This window comes from Anabrus simplex, chromosome 2 (assembly GCF_040414725.1).
Source record: "Anabrus simplex isolate iqAnaSimp1 chromosome 2, ASM4041472v1, whole genome shotgun sequence".
Classification (NCBI taxonomy): Eukaryota; Metazoa; Arthropoda; class Insecta; order Orthoptera; family Tettigoniidae; genus Anabrus; species Anabrus simplex.
The window spans coordinates 917939555-917963367 of record NC_090266.1 but is presented as its reverse complement, the minus strand read 5'-3'; the positions used below and the strand labels follow the sequence as shown (position 1 = coordinate 917963367).

At 44.3% G+C, this 23813-nt stretch overlaps 1 protein-coding gene across 1 annotated transcript in view; it reads right to left on the bottom strand.

Moving 5' to 3' along the window:
• The window catches only part of shep (alan shepard), a 775961-nt gene that overhangs the window by 545985 nt on the left and 206163 nt on the right, over window positions 1-23813 (bottom strand). Inside the window, exon 2 of the mRNA XM_067139545.2 lies at window positions 19570-19812. Within this exon, the coding sequence (XP_066995646.2) occupies window positions 19570-19737 (168 nt within the window). The 5' untranslated portion in view covers window positions 19738-19812. The remainder of the gene's footprint in view (window positions 1-19569; window positions 19813-23813) is intronic.

Sequence of the window (23813 nt, the reverse complement as noted above, 5' to 3'; positions counted from 1 at the left end):
GCGGTAGTCGGTCTTCCGCTACGGGGTTTGTCAGAAACACTTTCCTGGCCTCCTCGAAAACGGGCGAACCACTCGTACACACACTTTAAGGACAGTGCTTGATCTTCATAAACAAGTACCAGCATCGCATGCGTCTTTCGGTGTCTTGCCAAGCTTAAAACAAAACTGTGCATTGATCTTTTGGTCGTTCATGTTCCTGTTCGCAGTTCAGAAACAATGCACTAAACACGCACTGTGACTAACAGGTCTTACACGACACACACACGATGCTGAACTGAACAACGTTGGGAGCAGGTGGTCAAAACCTGCTGCTACGCAGGTGCAGCGTTGTCTCTCGCCAGTGTTGTCGGATCGACCGTTCTGACTTCATTCATCGAAATTTATTGTCACAGGTTGTATGTGTCTGAAAAGTTCTGTGAATGGTCGCCTAGGTTGTACACCGTCCTAGTTCGGACGATGCGCTCGCGCATACTCATTGCGAGACATGACACCAAGTGCCCCCTATAGGTCAACTCAACACAGTTAAACGGAGTTGAACGCTGCAACACATCGCACGGAGTCAGTGTGAGGACTCATGTCATTGTGTCATTGCACAATGGAGTGCAAAAAGGAGCAACGCGTTAACATTAAGTTTTGCTTCCACCTAGGCAAAACGGCAACGGAAACACACGCAATGTTAGTGCAAGTTTACCACGCTCAAGCAGTGAGTAAAAAGTGCGTTTTTGACTGGTTTAAACGCTTTCGAGATGGAAAGGAATATGTTGAGGACGAGGCGCGTTCGGGTCGACCAACCACAAGCACATCTCCAGACAACATCGAAGGAGTGCAACAGATGCTTGCGAATGATCGGCGATTGTCCTTACGGATGATAGCAGATGAAATGGGTGTAGGCAAGGACAGTGTAAGGACCACTGTTCACGAACATTTGAAAAAGCGGAAGATTTGTGCCCGGTTTGTACAACACAACCTGACAGACGAGCAAAAGCAAACTCGGATGGAAACGTCGGGAGATTTCATTGACGTTTGTGACCAAAATCCGGAGGTGTTAAAAACCCTCATTACAGGAGACGAGTCGTGGTGCTATCAGTATGATCCGGAGACCAAGAGACAGTCAATGGCGTGGTGTTCAGCGTCTTCTCCGCCTCCCAAGAAAAGTCGGCGCACAAAGTCCAAGATTAAGACGATGCTGATCGCCTTTTTCGAGAGCAATGGTGTCATCATGAATTTGTACCCCAGGGTACACCTGTCAACGTAGAATTCTACGAAGGAGTTTTGAAACGGCTACTGAAACGCATCAGACGGGTTCGGCCTGAACTGTACCGGAGTGGACAGTGGAAGCTCCTCCTCGACAATGCCCGTCCGCACACCGCGATCCGCGTGACCCAGTTTCTCGCTGAACGCGAAGTGACTGTTCTTCCACACCCTCTGTATTCTCAGGATTTGGCTCCGGCAGATTATTTTGTTCCCCCGTCTTAAATTAGCCCTGAAAGGCCACCGGTTCGACAGTGTAGCAGGTATCCAACAACGCGTGACAAGGGTTCTCCGGGAGATCCCAAAACAAGCATTTGCTGCCAGCTTCCAGCAGCTTTACAGACGATATCAAAAGTGTGTTGTAGCTAACGGAGATTACTTTGAAGGCCAGTAAGGAGTTTTTGTGTGTGACTTACGTGGTCTTTATTTCATGAGACTATTCACCGAACTTTTCAGACACAGGTTGTATTTATAATTCCTAATTAGCTGTTTGGTTCTCTTTCTCATAATCCTGTACTGCTCAAAATCATCTGTATCATACGTCAGATTGTACTGTCTGTACAGTTTGTCACGACTGGCCATAGCAGATCTTATCTCGGCCGTTAGCCACGCGGAGGAATGTGGGGTGATTCTTACCTGTTCCTTCGGCGCGTGCTTTTCAAGTACCGTATTTCCAGTACCAGTTAATTGAATTTGTTTACTTTAGAGTTTATGTTCTGAAAATACTTGTACTGTCCCAAGGCAAGTTATATGCAACGTGGCGCAGTATATTCCTGTCCATATGTCGTAAGTCTCATATTGTAATGTAGCGTGGTTTGTACTTGGGTATCCGTGTACAATAATACATGTACAATAGGTCATGTGAAGAGATGTCAGGAGCAGGGATATGTCCGTGCTTCATTACTTTCTGAGGTTGATTTGTCACAAGATCAATTAATGTATGACTTGTGCGGTCAGAGTAATGAACGTGATTAGTAGCGTTGAGGGGTAAAATTGTCATGTTTGTGGCGAGAAGTAAATTCAGTAGGTTATTCGCTTCAGTAGTCTGCTTTAAAAGGTCAGTGCTAAAGTCACCCACGATTATAACGTCATCATATGCCGAGATAAGATTTACTAATGCCTCTTCAAAATCATCAGTCTGTCTTATTTTAGGTGGCTTGTATACCATCCCTATTAATATCTTTTTATGTCAGTCTAATTCTACAAACATAAATTCCGGTCGCAGTGTAAGTCTTGGGTCAGAACTGGAAATTATATTACATTTCAGGTCATTTGCGTAACAAAGTAGAAGCCCACCGCATATTTTGTCAATGCTGTCATGGCGTAATATTTAGTATCTGTCAAGGTTAGCTGCCGATGACGGCATGTCTGTACGCATCCAGCTATCACCAATTCCAATAATGTGTACATTGTTCACTTCAAAAATTGCCTGTACCTCTTCCATATGAGCTAATAATGACTGGCCATTTAGGTGGCAACAGTGTAACGACCGCGGATGGCTACTGAGGTCTCTTGCAACACAAGTCCTGTTGAAGGTGGTAGGGACAAAATATTAGGGGTGGGTGAGGGGTGTGGAGAGGAACGCAGGTCAATGGTATTACCGTTGTACTCGTCAACAAACATATGAAACTAAGCAGTAGGAAATAAAATTAAGCAAGAAATAAAATGAGCTTACCCGTCACTATTGTGTGCATGTGATTTTATGTATGCAGATGAAGAGGGATGAAGTACGACAGATAGCCTACTAACATCCATTCCCCGAGCAAGAGTAATTTGCCATTCGTGGCTATGATCTTTCGGAAATCGAAATCAATACAAGTGTTCTGGTCACTCGACTACAAAGCTTCCACCTTGATCGCAAAGCAGCTTATGAACCGATCAGGAATCGAAACCGGAGTTCAACGGTAAAACGACAGTGACTAACCGATTCACTAACGGAGATCAAAGCAACAACAACAATAACATAAAAAATAGAAAATGACAGCACAGCACAACTGCCGGTGAATGTTCACTGGACCAGCAGCAGGCAATTCTGATGTCTTTGTTGTCGCATCTTCGCTGACTACTTGGTCTCAGAACTGGCTTATTACTTCAAAAGCCTTATTGATTATTGTGAGTGGCAGCAAGGGATGGTTATTATTGGAACAGGTTGGGAAACCTATATTCTTTCAGAAATAACTACCGTACTCCTACTGACGAAACAAGCTCTGCACTACGACGGCCTAAGTTTGGAATAATCCTCTGTAACACAAATAATACTGTGTTGTGTGCTGTAACTTTACCAATATGTAAAATCACTCTTTAGCTGTTGAATTCAGAAACAGTCATGGGCCCTACACAAGCCATGGGCCCCTCGCTCCGCGCGGTCTGCAGGGTCATTATCGCCACCGCTGTATAGTCTCAACACTTCTAAACCGTCTCTGCCATTTCTTTCTTTTCTGAGAATTAACGGCATGCCGTAGGCGACGTAGCTTCTGTTCGCGTGCGGCCTTCGGACACCCCAGCCCCCCACCGCCACCCCAGAAGTAAAAGAAACTCACATCACGCAGTCTGTCGTTAGACAACCAACTGCTGGACTCGGTGTCCCCCCTCACGGGCTATCACCGAGCCTGAGGGGAGATGGGGACTGCTGAGGAGCCAGTGAAGCTGGCCATACACGGAAAGGAATTGTGACAGACGAGGCCTTTTGTGACCGTTCCGACAGGCTAGGACTGCTCGTTAGTGAGCGAGAGCAGTTCGAGGCATTATCTGCTACAGGCGAGACCTGTTGTCAGGGCCTCAACGGAGACACCTCGCCTCACACATCAAGCCTCTTATAAAGTGTACAGGGCGGTACACCTCTACGACGCAAGTTCAAATCTAGCGCCAATTGAAACTTCTCTACTGGAAAAACCCGGAACTTTAACAACTGAACTAACTCGGCTGTTTATCAGAAGATGTCACTGTGTTTTTTGATTTGCTTTTGTTTTTTAGTGATCAACAAGTGTGGACATTCTCTAACAGATGTCTCTACCAAAAACTATGATAACGAACTCTGGTGTAAAGGAATGAACCTTCTTGGAGAAATGTTGTATTCATAAGTTTTGTCTTTACTAAATTTTGTTCTGTGGTTTGTGGATTGCCAATATTAATCCTTTCCTTCCGCCTGTTTTGAATTTAGCCAATCAGTAATTTCTGTAATTAATTTTCCTCCAATCATAGCTTTCTTCTTCGAATTTCCATGTGTAACTCTTAGTCAACCAATAAAAATTGAGTGGGTGTGTCTACTCATTCCTGAAAGGTCTCGAATTTTCCACGTGGGTATAAAAACTGCTGATTTCCTTGTCTCCGAGCCACTCGTATAACATCTAATTCAGTGTGTGAATATGTAGCAGGGGGCGGGAAGCGCCTCTTTCTTCAGGCAGCAGCTCTTCAACAAGGTAATGGCCTTTTAACATCTTTATTTCTTGCTAGCTCAGCAGTTTAACTCTCGGGGAAGGTTCAAAACCTTTATATGTAGACTATTAAACATGTAAATCCTTTTCCTGGTAAACTTCAGTTTTCTTGAACTTTAATTCGGGGATAGAGAGTGCTTTACCCTCTCGAGCTCCCCTTCATTTGAAATTGAGGTGACTACGTTTTCATGACCGTTTCTTCTCTTCCTTAATGTATTAAAGTTTCCCATACGAGTCACCTCCCTAGCTTGGGATTAGCCCCTGTGTATCGGCCTAGCACCACTTAGGGTTTTAACATGTGTATTTAGGAGTGCAAGTTCACGCCTCCAGTCCTTTCTGTACTTTGGGCCAGTAACTTAACCTGATGCTTTTTTCCTTCATGCGAAGGCCCTGTAGGTTGGGTACTAGTTACCCTTGTTTATTTGTAAGTAAGTTTTACTGACCAAGGGACTGCGTCTATAGCATAATGCTGAATCGATGATGCTTTTAGTCTAAAGGGGTCCAAAATCCAAGTCATCGGCCCCTCATAATGGCACTTATCGCTAGGAAAGTAGAACCATGGTATTTGTCATGTTGCGGTACTAATCAAAAGTGGTGTAGACTCGCGGCATTCCACACAGTATGGTACTACTCACAGGTAATGAAATTCGCACATGGAATACAGACCTATGGTTTCGCGCATTGCGGCGCCATTTACAGGCAACGCAAACCTATGGCGTTCATCACATACGTGTACTAACCACAGGGACACGCACTATCCCGTGGTGTTATATATAGTGTGCAACTTTTATTTAACTTAAGTGCTATCAGAACATGGTAAATTCAATAATGACTTGGAGCGATTTAAAAGTCCAACACAAAATGGCTCACTGTGCTTCTGCACTGAAGACTTTCAAACTGTAGAACACATTCTGTTCAACTGTCCTGATTTTGAGAGAGAGCACATTTTGAACTTAAGATGCATTTGTTAACTTGCAGTTGCTATTTCGAAAAACCACTAAATTTCATATTTTATAAAAAATGCTGCTCTTTTCAATTTTCAGAATTTATTATGTATTTAAACACATGTAATTTGATATTGTCTGCTTATTTTTATTGCTATTTGTTTTAATTCGCGCCGACACAGACAGGTCTTATGGCGACGATGGTACAGGAAAGGCCTAGGAATGGGAAGGAAGCGGCCGTGGCCTTAAGGTACAGCCCCAGCATTTGCCTGGTGTGAGAATGAGAAACCACGGAAAACCATCTTCAGGGCTGCCGACAGTGGGGGTTCGAACCCGCTATCTCCCGGATGCGAGCTCACAGCTGTCTGCTTATTAGCTGTTTAACATATGTATTGTATATATTATGATCTGGTATTTCAAATATTAGTACTCTAGTATTAAGGATTGCACATATCATACTTTTATCTTTTCATTTCTGTTCATGCCCATTTTGCTGTTTATGTATTGAATTTTATCATAGAAATTGTATATTTTGTACAATCTACAACCCTAACATACCTTGTGGTAAAATACGGTTCACAGCACATTGGAGATGTGGTGTTCCTCATATAGTGGGTACTAATCATAGGCAAGCCAGAACCATGGTGTCGCTCCAAAAGTGGTACTAAGCACAGGTACTGTAGAAGCCGGCAACGCACTCTGTTGCTACTAATAACAAACCTATGTGGTACCCAACATAGTGGTACCACGCGCAAGTAAATGCGCCCCATGGTGTTCCCCGCGTGGTGGTACTAATCACAAGTAGTTTCATGGTTCTAATTTTATCATCCCTTGGTCGCCCCTTTTACTCGCCTCTTACGACAGGCAGGAGATACCGTGGGTGTATTCTTCGTCTGCATCCCCCACACACAGGGGGTAATGACCCAATTAGTGCACACACAATCATAATTAATGATGAATGACAACACTTCACTAATTACTAGCTATTTACATAAGGTCTCACCTTCCAATTCACTTCGCACGCACCACTATCACTTCACGCAGCAGTTCCATGCAGTCAGGTTTGAACAGACTTCTGTTTATCACAACACACGACTTGGCTAGACTCCGGACAAGACCGATAACTCACGTGACTGCTCCAAACACAGAACTGCTCAACACACATCACTAGACAAGACACAGCATCACCTTAAATACTACCCAACACTAACAAATCAACACCACAATTGTACTGTTGTTCGCAGCGAGCTTGCTTGTATCTTCGGGGTGCGTGCAGAATAACAACGCTCTAGGTTCGCCTTCCATAAAATCCGCTAAGACAAGACGGAAAAGGGCCATCACATGCCCTCAGGGCGGCCTGGAACTTGCCAGTAATTCCTTGCCTGAAATACCGGATGAGGGCTTCTAGGGGGCTGGCCGTCGCATTACAACGATGGACGAAGGTAGTTCGTCTAGTAGCAGAATGTAACATGTTGCTAGCAGTTTCAATTTAGAAGCATGGGATACATTTCGTCATCATCTTTAAGGAAGCTCCGTCTCCTGAGCGTTCCTATCCTAAAAATGGTCAATGTGCAACCACCTACTGATATCGTTATCCTTCTCACTGGATTTTCAGTTTAACACAGGTACGTACCTATTCATTTCGAAATTCGGCAGCCCTGGCCACTCGGCTGTCGCATACAGAATGTTGTTCTCCATGATCTCTTATAATGGCAGTTTCTTCGTGTTCATCATCATCATCATCATCATCATAATCATCATTCGTGAAAGTTAGTACTAGAATTGTTGATGAAGTTCAACGATCCCTAATGAATCTAGCAAAGTTTTCTCGAAAAAAATTCAGAGTGTAGAGTTAAAAATAAACTCCGGTCTCCGCAAACTTAAAACACAGTTCTGGTATTCTCCAAGGCAAAGAAAAATTGACGGCGCATCGATATTAGAAGTCTCGGATTTCGTTAAAGTGGAGTATGCTCCAGTTGTGGCATGCGATGCACAGAGTGTTTTCTGTGTACACAACCATTTTAAGTGAATAAGGCGCAAGTTCGTGTATGAGCACCTGCTGCATTTTTTGTGGTGCATTATGTATTTTGTTATTTTGAAGATGTTTTGAAGATGCTTCTAAATTGAAACTGCTAGCAACATGTTACATTCTACTACTAGACGACCTACCTTCGTCCATCGTTGTCATGCGACGGCCACCCCTAGAAACCCGTAGGCGACCTGCGCGTCGTGATGAGGACGAAATGATGATGCAGACAACACACACACACACACACACACACACACACACACACACACCCAGCCCCCGTGCCAACGAAATTAACCAATGATGGTTGAAATTCCCGACCCTGCCGGGAATCGAACCCGGGACCCCTGTGACCAAGGGCTAGCATGCTAACCATTAAGCCATGGAGCCATTCTTTATGATATACATTGCTAACTGATATCAGATTTGTTTTTCAATGGATATTTCAAAAATTTAGAATATATTTTGACACTTTATTGTGCACGTTTGCACGCATAATTTGGCACTTTTATGTGCATTTCGCCTACTTACTATTTAATGCCGGACAGTTTAAACAAATACATGCCGGTCATATGGACAAATGATAGAAAGTAGAAGATGTATGGGCGGCAACACTAACAGGGAGTGGTGAGGTTAAAAACATTATGATTAAAGATCATTATTTTATATATTAGAATATATCACAAGCGCACAGCCCTCGTGATTAGCGTGGCGACTTTCTCACTTGGATTTCTTCACAGACACTATGGAGTTGAAAGTCAGTGGCGGCTGATGATTATTAACAAGCCTCAAAACTGCAATTGTACCTATGATAAAAGTTACATAAAATCGCATGATTTAACTGTGCTCTTGTACAAGACCATTCTTTCAAAGAAGTATGAATTAAACCGAACTTATACATTGATAGTGCCTTTGCTGGCACGATGTAGTGTTTACAGTGCACTATGTCTTCTGGTATGGGCTAGAGTAATTTTGTTACTTTCGTTGATCTGTCTCAGCTTTATCCTTGGCTTTGACAAAATGAAAGTGACTGAGGCATGAGTGATGCTAGTAATGCCATTCCTTCTGCAGCCAGTCCCTGCTATGAATGGTGTGAAAATATTGATCATAGGGTCGGTTGGTGCATGCATTTCAGTGGGCTTGGCAGACTGATATGTAATAGCAACTTCTGGCTCGGTGAGGAAAGCAACGGGAAACTACGTCACTCATTTCCCTAGTACGCCTCTTCAGTGATGCCCAGGCCATCTATGACAGCTGATGACGGAGCTGTTGAGGATCCAACCAGCCTTCGGGCTGAGGACTAAACATACATACATACATACATGCATACATTGATAAACTAGAACTTATACATTGATAAACTAATATTAATTTACTTTAATCCACATGAATTTTTCTAGGATTCCAGTTTTAGGAAAATTACCGAACAAATTAACAACCTCCCACAAAAAAATACGAAGAAAGTATACGTGGGGACAACTCACCAAAAGTACAGTGTCCCCCACTCCAAGCGGGGCCCGGAGACAACATGCATGTTCCGAGCGGTGTATTCATAACCTCCCGCGTATTCTATTACCGATATTATATCAGTTATTGCTTATTTATGCACCCAACAGCCTTCATCATGAGTACTAACAATTTTTTACAGACGGTGTTGAAAGTGGTGTCCTTCAGCATTCACAAACATTCCTGGCATCTTCTAATGAAATTGCTATTCACACGCATAAAACTCCTCTAGCGTAATTGTCCTAATTGCTGCTGTTCTATTGTTTTAACTTCATCTATGGCGTGGGGATTATTTCTGTAAACACTTTTTTTCGGGTTTCTCACATATAAAAGTCCCACACAGAAAGATCGCGGGAGCCATAACCCTTTCGATATTCGGTATTATCGTATCATCAAAAGCGCCTCTATGTCTAGCAAATAATCATGTGCAGTATGAGCTGTGGCAGAATCCTGTTGGAAATAGCCATATCTTATCTCATCATCTGTCAATGCTGCGAGAATATATGTGTGGTATCTCTCGTAATTTGAGAGCCTCCATGCCTCAGGCGGCAGCGCGCCGGCCTCTCAACGCTGGGTTCTGTGGTTCAAATCCCGGTCACTCCATGTGAGATTTGTGCTGGACAAAGCGGAGGCGGGACAGGTTTTTCTCCGGGTACTCCGGTTTTCCTTGTCATATTTCATTCTAGCAGCACTCTCCCATATCATTTCATTTCATCTGTCATTGCCCGAGGGGAGTGCGACAGGCCTCGGCAGCCGGCAAAATTCCTACCTTCGCCGCTAGATGGGGCTTCATTCATTCCATTCCTGACCCGGTCGAATGACTGGAAACAGGCTGTGGATTTTCATTTTCATCTCTCGTAATTTATGGTATCGTTGAAAAATATGGGGCCTAATACCCGTTCTGCAGTTACAGCACACCATACACCAATTTTCTGGTCATGTAAAGGAACTTCGTGAATTAATCGCGGATTTTCAGTGCTCCAATACATACTGTTTTGTGAAGAAACATGACCACTCAAATGAAACTATGCCTCGCCTGAGAAAATTATTAAATGTGGGTCAACAATGCCATCAGCAATATTTTGCAACGTCTGATTATGGAAATTTTCTCTGCCTTCATCATCACAGCGTCGTAACTGGTGGACGATAGTCACTCTGTAAGGTTTTAATTTCAATATTTTAGCAGCCCTATGTACTGAGGATTTTGAGATATTGGCTTCTTGTGCACAAGTCGTACAGATTAAGTGGGACATCGTACGAATTATGTTAATATCGTCGATTATTTCCTCCGATAGAACCCTTCGTTTCGTTCTAGGAATTACAGCATTAAGTGATCCCGTTGTTAATTTATTCATGAGGCACCTGTGTCTCTACCCGGAACTGAAACTCCGGGAAATCTCTCCTGAAATCGCCTACACACCTCTCTACATGACTGTTGTTACATGTGTGTCATACATAAAAATCCATTGTTCAATGAGGTTATTTTGTTCCTTCCGGGCGCGTTATTCAAATCGACAAACTCGCCATATTTGCTATGCCATGCTTCACGGAAGTGGGGATGTATTTATTTCTTTCTTTCTTCGTATCAGAAACAATACACCATGTATAAAGTATTAGTTAGGAATGAGAAGCAATAATTAGATAACTGGTAAAATCACACTAGAGGTACATTCAAAGTAACAATTATGTCATCATATCGGACCAAAATTTGGAGGGATCTCGACCATTTTGTGTGGCCTTCACTAAAACTTGCATAGTGGAAACGAGAGAGCAGGAGTTGCAATGAAGGAGGTGCGCCATGGTTTGTTCTTCTCCGCAGGCACAGAGGGTTGACTCATCAGATAGGTCCCAATTCTTCATATTGATCATAGATCGACCGACCCCAGACCGCAGCCTGTTCAAACTGTTCCATGTAGACCACGACTCTTCACAACCGGCTGGAAGAGTTTCAGTTTCACATGGATCCATCTACCCATTGAGATGAAGGTCTCTGGATCTCCAGAAAGTTAGTCTTGATGATTGAGGTGACTCCGAAAGGCACTCAGAAAGTAGAAAAACTTCTTCTCGGTGTATGATGGAGACAGACAATGCACAAGTTTCCTCGTTCGACTCGCACAGGACTGTCGTTTTCTCTTACAGTTCGTTTATTAAACAGCTATAACTACACACACGGTACAAGACGCACTAGTCAGTCAAGAAATGCACCAGATCACCCTCCCCTCGTCTTTTGGTCGCAGCAACGTTCTTTATTATTTAACATGTTCGAAGGTGCAACGCTGCCGCCCCACGATTGTGTATTCCTTCACTCACAACACAGAAAATGGCATGAAATAGTGAACGATGGAAACAATGCGCCCAATGGCTTGACTGGAGTAGAAGTTCCTTATGCCCCCTCCTACTTCGATGCACAGTTCACAACGGTGGACTCTGTTCCGGATGTGTAGTGTGTCGCTGCCGGTATTCTTCATAATCTCTTTCTACGGGGTTCGCACAGTAGTCAATTGGTGCAGAACAAATTGCACACTGCCTACTGGGGGTGGGAAGCGACTATGCGAACCGAACGATAAACTTGTGCATTCCCACCGAGCGTTACCTCTGTCTCCTAGTGCTGGGAGAGGAGGCAGTCCTCCGAGTGATTGAATCGGATGTAGCAAGTGAAGCGCTCCGCCGGTATTCTCCGGTACTACTGCGGAGAATTACGGAGGTATGCGGAGGGTGGCGGAGGAAACGGAGCAAACGTGCTCTGCTCATTCAGGCAAAACACTCCTTCCTGTTGGTTGCTGCGTGTGATGGGTGAACTTTCTGGCACCGTTAACTTCACTGTGTAGCTAATGCCACGAAAACCATCAGTTGTTTAGAATTTTTTCGATGCAGAAGGCAATCAGTAGAAATCTGCCAAGTGCAAATTATGAGCGCGTAGTTTTTCAACGGCCGGCTTGGGGATTTTAACCTTAATTGGTTAATTCCAATGGCACGGGGACTGGGTGTATGTGTTGTCTTCATCACCATTTCATCCTCATCACGACACGCAGGTCGCCTACGGGAGTCAAATATAAAGACCTGCACCCGGCGAGCCGAACCCTTCCTGGGATATCCCGGCACTAAAAGCCATACACCATTACATTTTTCAATACACACGCCTCCAGATGGGTTGGTGTCATTAAAGGTCGATTCACACATCTCCGGGACGTGACGGCGCTTTCCGTGACGTGACGGCATCTTCCGTGAAAATAAAATATCGTCACCATATTTTATTGCGCCACGTAAACGAAGGGATGAGTTCCTACACTTCCGTTGACGTCATTCGCCGTGACCTTCAGTGCTTCTCCGTGATCCGTGCCGGCAAAACGTATTCGCTGGCCAACGATATTTTCTTGTTTTCACGGACGTGATTTCTCTCTTCCCGCCTTCCTCCTTCTGTGCTTTCTTCGAGTACTGAAGTTATCTGTGTACGTTTGAACTGTTCTTTACCTCCCAAAATGAAGGACGAACTGCTGATTGAATTAGTGATGATGATGATGATGATGATTGTTTAAAGGGGAAGGCACACTCTTTTCTATAATAATAATAATAATAATAATAATAATAATAATAATAATAATAACATACAAAGTCAGGGGTATTATTATTATTATTATTATTATTATTATTATTATTATTATTATTATTATTATTATTATTGCTAGTTGCTTTACGTCGCACCGACACAGATAGGTCTTATGGCGACGATGGGATAGGAAAGGCCTAGGAAGTGGCCGTGGCCTTGATTAAGGTACAGCCCCAGCATTTGCCTGGTGTGAAAATGGGAAACCACGGAATCTATATACTTTAGCTGATTCGAAATATATGGATAGTGGTTTGAAGAAGCGTGTATGGGACGAAATTGGCGAGAAAATGGAAGTTGAAGGTAGTTAACTAACATTTTTTGCTTTTAAGATTAAGGAAATCAGTCTGTCTGTACATAGGCACCGACTTTGGCGCGGCAAGGCACTTTCTGCCCCCAACCTACAAAGTCAGGGGTATTAAAACTAATCAATGATTTCATTTATTTAATTTTTGAAGTAATTATTATTTAATTTTTCAAGTAATTAAAAGCAAATGTAGTGAATCCGTGAAATTTTACTTCGTCGTCCTTCAAGCACTTATATAGAGCAGAAAACTCTCCTTCCTTAACCCCTGCGTTTCAATATAGGATGAACCCACTGTTTCTTCCTCTCTTTCTCCTCTTCATCCAAAATTATAGCTATCAATAACAGTTAATCATCACTAAAAAAAAAAAAAAAAACCTCATCATCTAACACGTTATTGCCGACTTATAACTGCACGGAACTGAAGTGTGAGAACAGAGGTGAAATATTCATGTCGGAAAGGACGGATACGGACACGGAGAGCGCCGTCACGTCCCGGAGATGTGTGAATCGACCTTAAGGCGACGCTTCCGTGAAATTGGGCCACATCTACTTTCGTCCCTCAATAACTGAATAAAAACCAGGAAAAACAAGAAGATTCACCATCATAATTTATCGTTATGATTCCTGGGACACCGAATAGGCCTACTCCTTTCTCAGCACAAAGAAATATCAGGTTATGTCCAGTGTTCGTGTAAACAAAAATGCCTTCCAGATGCTACGAGAGCTTCAACGAAGAAAATGGGAGTTTTAAACAGTGGCTACAACATCAACCCTTGACAGGTAGTAGAACCAGGCTTTCTCGTGGAATAAACACATCTGTTCACAAGATACGCGATAATTGTTAAGAAAGAGGATTGCTACAGCAAGAACGTAATGCGAACTCCACACAGAAGCGACACAAGGTCATCTTCACTCCAAACAAAAGACGGGATGAACAGAAGCGTAGTCTCTGCTTTGCTAGGCATTCCTTCATATAGGTGAGTACTGGTGGTTGCCTAAATACGGCATCCCACGAGGATAAGCAAATCGAGCCAAGCTGACCACCAAGATCGTGATTTTAATCGTAGCCACTGGCTGAACAAACTAATCTACACCGAGCTCGATAGCTACAGTCGCTGAAGTGCGGCCAGTATCCAGTATTCGGGAGATAGTAGGTTCGAACCCCACTGCCGGCAGCCCTGAGAATGGTTTTCCGTGGTTTCCATTTTCACACCAGGCAAATGCTGGGGCTGTACCTTAATTAAGGCCACGGCCGCTTCCTTCCCACTCCTAGCCCTTCCCTGTCCAATCGTCGCCATAAGACCTATCTGTCTCGGTGCGACGTAAAGCAACTAGCAAAAAACTAATCTACAACATGCACGGCGAGTGGGAATTATAAAAATAAAAAACTTGGCTTTAATTTGTTTACTTAGATTTTTGTCCTTCGAAATAATTTCAAATTTCGTTATGGAGCTGGTGTATCATCGTTCTACACTCTACAGGCAAGCTGAAATAGTGCTGGGACGGCACGAGTAGCTCTGTCGAGTAACTCAGTTCTAGCAGATACGTGAAGTCACAGCAGACCACCGAACCAACTCTAGTTCTTGGTAGAGCACCGCGTGAGCTTCTGTTCACTTTCAGCTCGGCTAAGCAACAAAATTAGTGTGCTGCTATTTCAACTGAAGATGGAGATAATAATCCTATCTATGGATATACCTTTGTTGTAAGTTGATGTATTAAAATTTTGTCGACATTTGCTAAATGAGAAATCCCTTGTGGAATGTGATTTATTCTGACAGCAATTCTGTATGTGACTTCCTCCCAAGCCATTTACTTATGGTCTCATAGAAGCCACACATCGAAGCATGTCTGATGTTCGAAAGGCTCATTTCCAAATGAAAGCCGCTTACTAACCGGATTTTCTTCGGTCTAAAAAAGGGCAGTATTTCGAGGAGGAGAAAAGCCTGAAAAAAATACGCTAACACGTGGAGAACGAATTTAGAAGTGTCGGGAAGAAGCATGGGAAGATGGACCGAATACCTTAACACTACCTTCAAGTTTGGAAGGGACTTTATGACCCCCTAGGGTTCATGGTACACTGTGATCAGATGCTGGTGTGTTATCGCGGTTCCTTTCTTCGACTGGTCCAACAATCTTTTAAATACCTTAAATGAACTTTCCCTTGGGTACCTGCTATACTGAGCCGACAGAAGTGGTGCTTTCTTCTGCCGGACAAAATTATTTCCAACCAGAGTAACTCCAATTGCGACATTTCTGCGTAAGAATGCATTCCACGTTGCATGTAACACAGAGCACTCTGCATCTACACACGCTGTATGACGTTTGGTTATACATGTCTGAAGATACAGAATTGCGGTTGTGGCGTACTGTATCCCTGTAACTCGTGTTATATACGTACGCTTGTTCATTTAGTAACTTTTCATCACACAACTAAGCTCACCGGACAAAACTTTAGTTACCCTACTGCGCACGCACAAGTGGATCGTTAAGCCTGTACAGATGGCACAGCGGAAGAATCCCGCGCTCAACCACACGCGCACCGCCTCTACGTGGGCATAAGGTAGTAGCGATCAGTGAAGACATTGATGTTTCAAGCGGACAGTGTATGTCAACATGGGTAGACATAAGGATGTGATAGAGTAGCAATCGTGTTTGGCCGTGCCCATGGCCATACGGTGCACGCAGTTTCTGGATGTATTTTCGTTTCGCAGCGGACTCTTCAACGTATCTATATGCAGTGGTGTACTACACGTAGCCATGAAACACGTCGTCAGAATTGTGGTCGGAAAAAGATCCTGACAGAGGGACCGGGGACGCTTTTCACAGTTTGTGAATCAAAATCGCTACCAAGCCCAACAGGAATTGCTGCAGTTAGTGAATGAAGGTCCGTACCAACCTCTTAACAAGAGAACATTGCGCCGGGATCCGCATGCAATGAACATTTGCATTCGGTCATCTCGCAAGAGGCCATTGCTCACACAGGCAGATAAAGCTGCGCGTCTGCAATTGGCTAGAAATTATCTCGAACGTGGACAGTAGCTGACTGGCGGAAAGTAATGTCGTCTGACGAATCCCCTTTTTGCCTGTATGCCAATGACGCACGTTGTCGGGTACACGGAAGGCCAAATGAAGCATTCCATCCCGGATGTGTGCAAGATCAGGTTCAAGCCAGAGGTTGGTCTGTGATGTTTTGGGGCTGTTTTTCGTATCATGGATTGGGCCCGCTGACTGAGGTGACCACTAACATGAACCAGCATGTTTATTTAAATATTTTGGACGATCAGGTGTTTCCTTTCAGTCAACATCTGCATGATGAGTATGCTATTGATACCCCGATTTTTCAAGATGACAACAGTGAAGTTTATCGGGCTGGACGCATATGTGACTGGTTTTATGAGCACTCCGCCACCCCGTTACATCTCTAATGGCCTGCAGAATCACCTGACTTGAACTCCACTGAAAATCTGTGGGACATGTTGGAACAGCGCGAATAAACTCCCACACCCGCATCTCCGCAATTTGGTGGAATTGCGCGTTCAAATCCTCAGCGAGTGGCGTAACCTGGATGCGACGTACCTGCACAACCTGTGGACTCACTTCCTGACCGAATCCAGACGGTCATCAAGTCCAGAGGCGGAGTTACACGGTATTAAATGAAGCTTGTAATGATTTCTCCAGGGGTGACCAATTTTTTGTTCAGTGAGCTTATCGGTGAAATGGTGTTTAATAGATATATCCAAATAAATACTGAACAACGTAGTATGATTCTATTCTAACCATAGAAGGTGCTTTCATAAGGCAAACTCTACTCCACAGCAAGGCCTGTAGACACGCTGTGAACGCAACAATGGACAGTCGACACTGTATTCAATGGAATCTTATGGATCACCCGACTTACAAAACTAGCAACAGTCAAGTATTTGGTACGCTGAAGAAAGCCGTGAAGAGTAATCGTTTAACCACCTATCAAGAGGTTTCTGATGCTGTGGAAGGGAGGTCCAACTAGCAACCAGCGTGCTACACTGTGAAGGGTACAGATAAACTAGTTCAGTGTTGGGACAGGTGCCCGAAAGGTGGGGATTCCCTCGGTATGCTCTTCAATTCTTATCGTGTTAGTTTCTAGACACTAGACACCGGTCTCCTCTGTATAAAACCTGTTCCTTTCAAGAGTGACTTTAAGTAAAGGGAAAAGAGAAATCATAAACCTTAGTCAAACCACGTCAATTACTTAAATCTGATACAATACAGTGATATGTCTAAAGCAACTCTACAAAAGTTTCACAGGTAATTTACTCCTTTACAATGAACTTACAAGAGATGCCTAGAAGAGCTCTACATAAGTTTATGAAAGAGGACATTCCACAATAGCAGCTTTAGTTTTACAGTCATGAGACTTCCAGATTTACGAGGAACCTCAACCACAAGGACGTGATATCCCACATGTTACTGGCTGATATTCGAGCCGCGACTGGCAGAGACCCTCCCCCCCTCCCACCACCGGTAGTGAAATTGAAACGTTCTTTCGCTATCAGTGAACAAAAATCATTAAGGTCGAACGAGTCCACCAGCAACACATATCTCGTGGTGTGAATCACGATCATTTCAGATGGAAATGAAGGATATCTACACTGACTGACAGAGCAAATGCAACACCAAGAAGGAGTGGTCAGAACTTTATGCCAATTGCAGGGTAGACTGACGTCACTGAGGTATGCTCATGATGTGAAATGCGCCGCTGTGCTGCGCACGTAGCGAACGATAAATGGGACACGGCGTTGGCGAATGGCCCACTTCGTACCGTGATTTCTCAGCCGACAGTCATTGTAGAACGTGTTGTCGTGTGCCACAGGACACGTGTATAGCTAAGAATGCCAGGCCGCCGTCAACGGAGGCATTTCCAGCAGACAGACGACTTTACGAGGGGTATGGTGATCGGGCTGAGAAGGGCAGGTTGGTCGCTTCGTCAAATCGCAGCCGATACCCATAGGGATGTGTCCACGGTGCAGCGCCTGTGGCGAAGATGGTTGACGCAGGGACATGTGGCACGTGCGAGGGGTCCAGGCGCAGCCCGAGTGAAGTCAGCACGCGAGGATCGGCGCATCCGCCGCCAAGCGGTGGCAGCCCCGCACGCCACGTCAACCGCCATTCTTCAGCATGTGCAAGACACCCTGGCTGTTCCAATATCGACCAGAACAATTTCCCGTCGATTGGTTGAAGGAGGCCTGCACTCCCGGCGTCCGCTCAGAAGACTACCATTGACTCCACAGCATAGACGCGCACGCCTGGCATGGTGCCGGGCTAGAGCGACTTGGATGAGGGAATGGCGGAACGTCGTGTTTTCCGATGAGTCACGCTTCTGTTCTGTCAGCGATAGTCACCGCAGACGAGTGTGGCGTCGGCGTGGAGAAAGGTCAAATCCGGCAGTAACTGTGGAGCGCCCTACCGCTAGACAACGCGGCATCATGGTTTGGGGCGCTATTGCGTATGATTCCACGTCACCTCTAGTGCGTATTCAAGGCACGTTAAATGCCCACCGCTACGTGCAGCATGTGCTGCGGCCGGTGGCACTCCCGTACCTTCAGGGGCTGCCCAATGCTCTGTTTCAGCAGGATAATGCCCGCCCACACACTGCTCGCATCTCCCAACAGGCTCTACGAGGTGTACAGATGCTTCCGTGGCCAGCGTACTCTCCGGATCTCTCACCAATCGAACACGTGTGGGATCTCATTGGACCCGTTTTCAAACTCTGCCCCAGCGTCGTACGGACGACCAACTGTGGCAAATGGTTTACAGAGAATGGAGAACCATCCCTCAGGACACCATCCGCACTCTTATTGACTCTGTACCTCGACGTGTTTCTGCGTGCATCGCCGCTCGCGGTGGTCCTACATCCTACTGAGTCGATGCCGTGCGCATTGTGTAACCTGCATATCGGTTTGAAATAAACATTAATTATTCATCCGTGCCGCCTCTGTTTTTTCCCCAACTTCCATCCCTTTCGAACCACTCCTCCTTGGTGTTGCATTGTCACTGTCAGTCAGTGTATTATGGTTTCGTAAATGTATCACCGTTTTATGAGTGATCCAACATTCCGACAGCGTCTAAATCATCAAACTGTTTCCTAGTTGAAGCAGTGAGCAGACAGCTAAAAGGACGATGGCATTTCCAGTAGATATGCTGCACATAGACACTCCGGCAGGTAATGCTCAGCTTCCCACGCTTGATCAAAGGCATATACTGTAAGGCCTCATAATGCCAATACCCTTTCAACTGTCTGTAGTACACACCCTCTGACTGTAGATCTCTTAAATCCCACCTGATAGAAGGTACCTCCAAATTGCTAATTCACTAAAAGCAGACATATGTGCAGCCTTGTTGCTACCCATCCACTCTTGAAAGAACATGCAACAATCACTCTTCAACAAGGGGAAGTGAAGAACATATGAAAGTAAGGAATACAAACGAACATGGAACTGCAGCAAGAAGGAAGTACTCACCGATGGCTGATGTGAGTAGGCGTTGGAGTAGGAGGAAGCATTAGCGGAAGGCCCCATTGGCGCCGCGTACCGCAACGACGCGTACGATCCTGTGGCAGGTGCACCCCATGCAGCCCCACGGTACGAGTTATTCAGCGCTCCTAAATTAGCTTGCTGCGTTGCAGTCATGCCGCGGGGCCCACCTTTGGTCTGGCCGATACTGTTCCCACCGCCCCCGTAAGCCGGCCTAGGACCGTTGGTTCCCTGAAATAAATAACACATAGCTGCAACACAGATTATATTAATAAAAAGCTACATTTTAAATAAAACTGATTACAGTTCCGAGCGAACTGCGCTTCCTCATGGGGATCTAGGAAAGATCTTCATTGGGGTAATCACACAAATTAAGGTTACAGCTCTCTTCATATGGTTATGACGATATTTAAGGGTTGTAGTAAGGATGTAAAGGAGAGGGCATATAAGTCTCTGGCAAGACCCCAACTAAAGTATGGTTCCAGTGTACGGGACCCTCCCAAGGATTACTTGATTCGAGAATTGAAAAAATCAAAGAAAAGCAGCTCGATTTGTTCTGGGTAATTTTTGACAAAGAATAGCGTTAGGAAAATGTTGTAAAGCCCGGGCTGGGAAGACTTGGGAGAAGGGAGACGAGCTGCCCGACTAATCGGTACATTCCAAGCTGTCAGTGGAAAGATGGCGTAGAATGAAATTGATAGACGAATAAGTCTGAATGGTGTTTTTAACATTAGGGAATATCACAATACGAAGATAAAGTTGGAATTCAAGAGAACAAATTGAGGAAAATATTCGTTCATAGGAGGGGCGGGGGGGGGGGTGTAGGGATTGGAATAATTCACCAAGGGAGATGTTCAATAAATTTCCAAATTCTCCGAAATTATTTAAGAAAAGAGTAAACTACTGATAGGGAATCTGTCAACTAGGCGACTGCCCTAAATAGAGATCCGTATTGATTTTTTACATCTTAAATGCGTGGAACTAACAAATGCCGCAAAACTGAAACACAGAAGGTGAGTGCCTAATGAATGCTACGCAAGCAGTCAAATAGTGAGCAGATTAATGTTCCAGTTCCATTTTCATCTGCAAATTTGACACTATGGACAGTTGCGGAAAACATGTCGACAGAGTAAGCCGTGTAGGACTTCTCTGCAATCCGAGTAATTTGTCCGGTTCCATGATTAAATGGTTAGCGTGCTGGCCTTTGGTCCAGGGCTGCCGAGTTCGATTCCCGGCAGGGTCGGGAATTTTAACCGTCATTGGTTAATTCCGCTGGCACGGGGGCTGAGTGTATGTGATGTCTTCATTATTATTTCATCCTCATCACGACGCGCAAGTCGCCTATGGGTGTCAAATCAAATGACCTGCACCTGGCGAGTCGAACATGTCCTCGGACACTCCTGGCACTCAAGGCCATACGCGATTTCATTTCACAGTGATTTAATCCAAACTGAAGTAACTAAGGCAACACATGGGACTGGTCTCTACAGTAGTTCATTAACAATTCTTGCCCACTGCGTCTATCAATGGACATAACATACAGTATAATCACTGGAAGTACGCCTCACGCATGGAGTAGGCTATCCGCGTGGAATCCCAGAGACAAATACCATCTTATCGGTCCTTTTACATAGGCATATAGTTTCTCACTTCGATTCACTTCCCATGCCTTTGCTTGGCTAACGAGGCTTCAATGGAAGCATACTAAGAAAACTAGGCCACAACATTCCACCATGGAGTAGCGATTGACCGTTCATATGGGCAATATTCCTCTGTGGGTCATAAGAGCCAAGCAAAGATCCGCGATCAGTGAAGAAATGGTCGCTTCATTCCCACTCCTAGCACTGTCCTCTCTCATCGTCGCCATAAAACGTATCTGTGTCCGTGCGACGTGAAGCAACTTCTTGTATTTCCTTTTTGCTATTTTGCTTTACGTCGCACCGACACAGGTAGGTCTTATGGCGACGATGGGACAGAAAAGGCCTAGGAGTGGGAAAGAAGCGGCCGTGGCCTTAAGGTACAGCCCAGCATTTGCCTGGTGTGAAAATGGGAAACCACGGAAAACCATCTTCAGGGCTGCCGACAGTGGGATTCGAACCAACTATCTCCCGGATGTAAGCTCACAGCTGCGCGACCCTAACCGCACGGCCAACTCGTTCGGTACTTCAAGTTCTTTCTTGTATTCCACAGAGGACATACTGTCTTATCTATATATATAAAATTGGATGTTGGTATGTTTGAAGTTAATACTCAAAAACTACTGGACCGATTTCGCTGAAATTTTCATAGTTCTTATTACATCTGAAAGGGATTATGAAGTGGTTTGAACGAAATCTGATTGATAGTTCGGCACTAAGGGGTGAAAAATAAAATATGGAAAGATAAGCAAGACAAGTCCGATCAGTGGGTTGCCTACCCAACAGTATGTGAAGAATATGATGTGTTCCTTGAAACTTATTTCTGCTTTTATCTGGAAAAATTACTGTAGGGGCAAGAAACCCCTAGCACCCCCTAAAGGAAGGGGGTGAAACTTAAAAATCCGAAAATGACGATATTAGTGACGAATTCATAGTCTTTGGGGTAGCTGAGATGAACTGTGGCACTCTGAATGCCGTTTAAGTCAAAGTTCGTTCCCAATCGGTATGGTAAACATATTATGACTTACTGTTTGGGAAAGAAAACTGTAGGGTAAAACACACATACGGGCGGGATCGTACAACTGAAGATGTTACAGACGTTAAAATTGGTATTTGGAATCTTCTTTAAGATAAAAACATTTTTTATTTTCGTAAAATCTATGAACTATATTATCGATATTAAATGCTCATAAAATTATTGAAATGGGCAAGAGAAACAATATGACTACGACAGGCATATCAAGATGAGTTATCTGACCTATTTATAATGAATGTTGTGGAGCAGCGCACGGGTCCACTAGTATCTTGTAAGAGAAGATGAGTTAATAACGTGAAGACAAACACACGCATTTCCTGTTCAACAGATAGAAGTCTCTAATGTTTCCCTCTATATAGTTTTCACGGCACTTACACTTGGTACCTAGCCGAGTGGCTCTGGCCTTCTGACCCCAATTTGGCAGGTTCGATCCTGGCTCATTCCGGTGTACGTCAGCCTCTTGTCGGTATATTTACTGGCACGGAAAAGAACTCCTGCGGGACTAAATTTCGGCACCTCGGTGTCTCCGAAAAGCGTAAAAGTAGTTAGTGGGATGTAAAGCAAACATTATTATTATCATTATTATTATCATTATTATTATTATTATTATTATTATTATTATTATTATTATTATTGAGACTTGTGTTGGCAACACTGTGTGTGCATTTCATTTATTTTTCATTCAATAGTTGGTAACATGCTGCGTCTTTGGTAGAGAGACAGACAACATAGCGACCAGCAAGAACAGACGTGTATTTGTGTCTAAGACTTGTTTTGTTATTTGATGTATATACTATATCCGTGTTGAATAAATACTAGTGATTGACGTGTTTGTGTCGGACAATCTGGTCCTCCACATTGACTTCTATTTGAACTTGTATGTGCAGTCCAGTATGTTGTTCATCGGTCGTAACAGTATCACTGTTTACTAAAACGCATCCGATGGTTGATCACAAATGACTCGATAGCCGAGTGGCGGTTCGAATCGCGGCTAAAGCAGGTGGAATTTTTGAGATGACAAATCACGATTGCAAGCGAAACTCGAGGAGCCGACGCTATGATCGCGATATCAGATTACAATATTCTGCACCATCACTTCCTCGCCGCTGCGGTCTACAAATGTACAACAAGGACCCTACTTCTCCGGTATGAGATAAGTATCAGAAGATCTAGTTACCCGGAGTTGTATTCGTGAATTTAGGCTAGAGTTTTACTAGGAAACAGAGATACGTCACTGATCTAGATTGCTGCAATATGTGATGCCGAACATTTCTGAACCACAGAAGCAATTGCATAAAGTTACGTAGTAGAGGAGTGTGTAACAGATCATTCGCCTGGAATTCCAGCCACAGAGATCTTCCTAACGAGCTAAGTCAATGTCAAGTGTTTGCGTGTGCCTTGGTCCCGGCATATGAAATGGGAACTCCTCCAGTCATTTACTAGATAAATACAGGCGACGATCAGTACAGCTGCAGGAAGTCGGCGTGGCATCACTTTCTCCCGTAAGGAAAATGTAAACATAAATTCAATAAACTCGAGTGGATTACATGTTCCCCGAC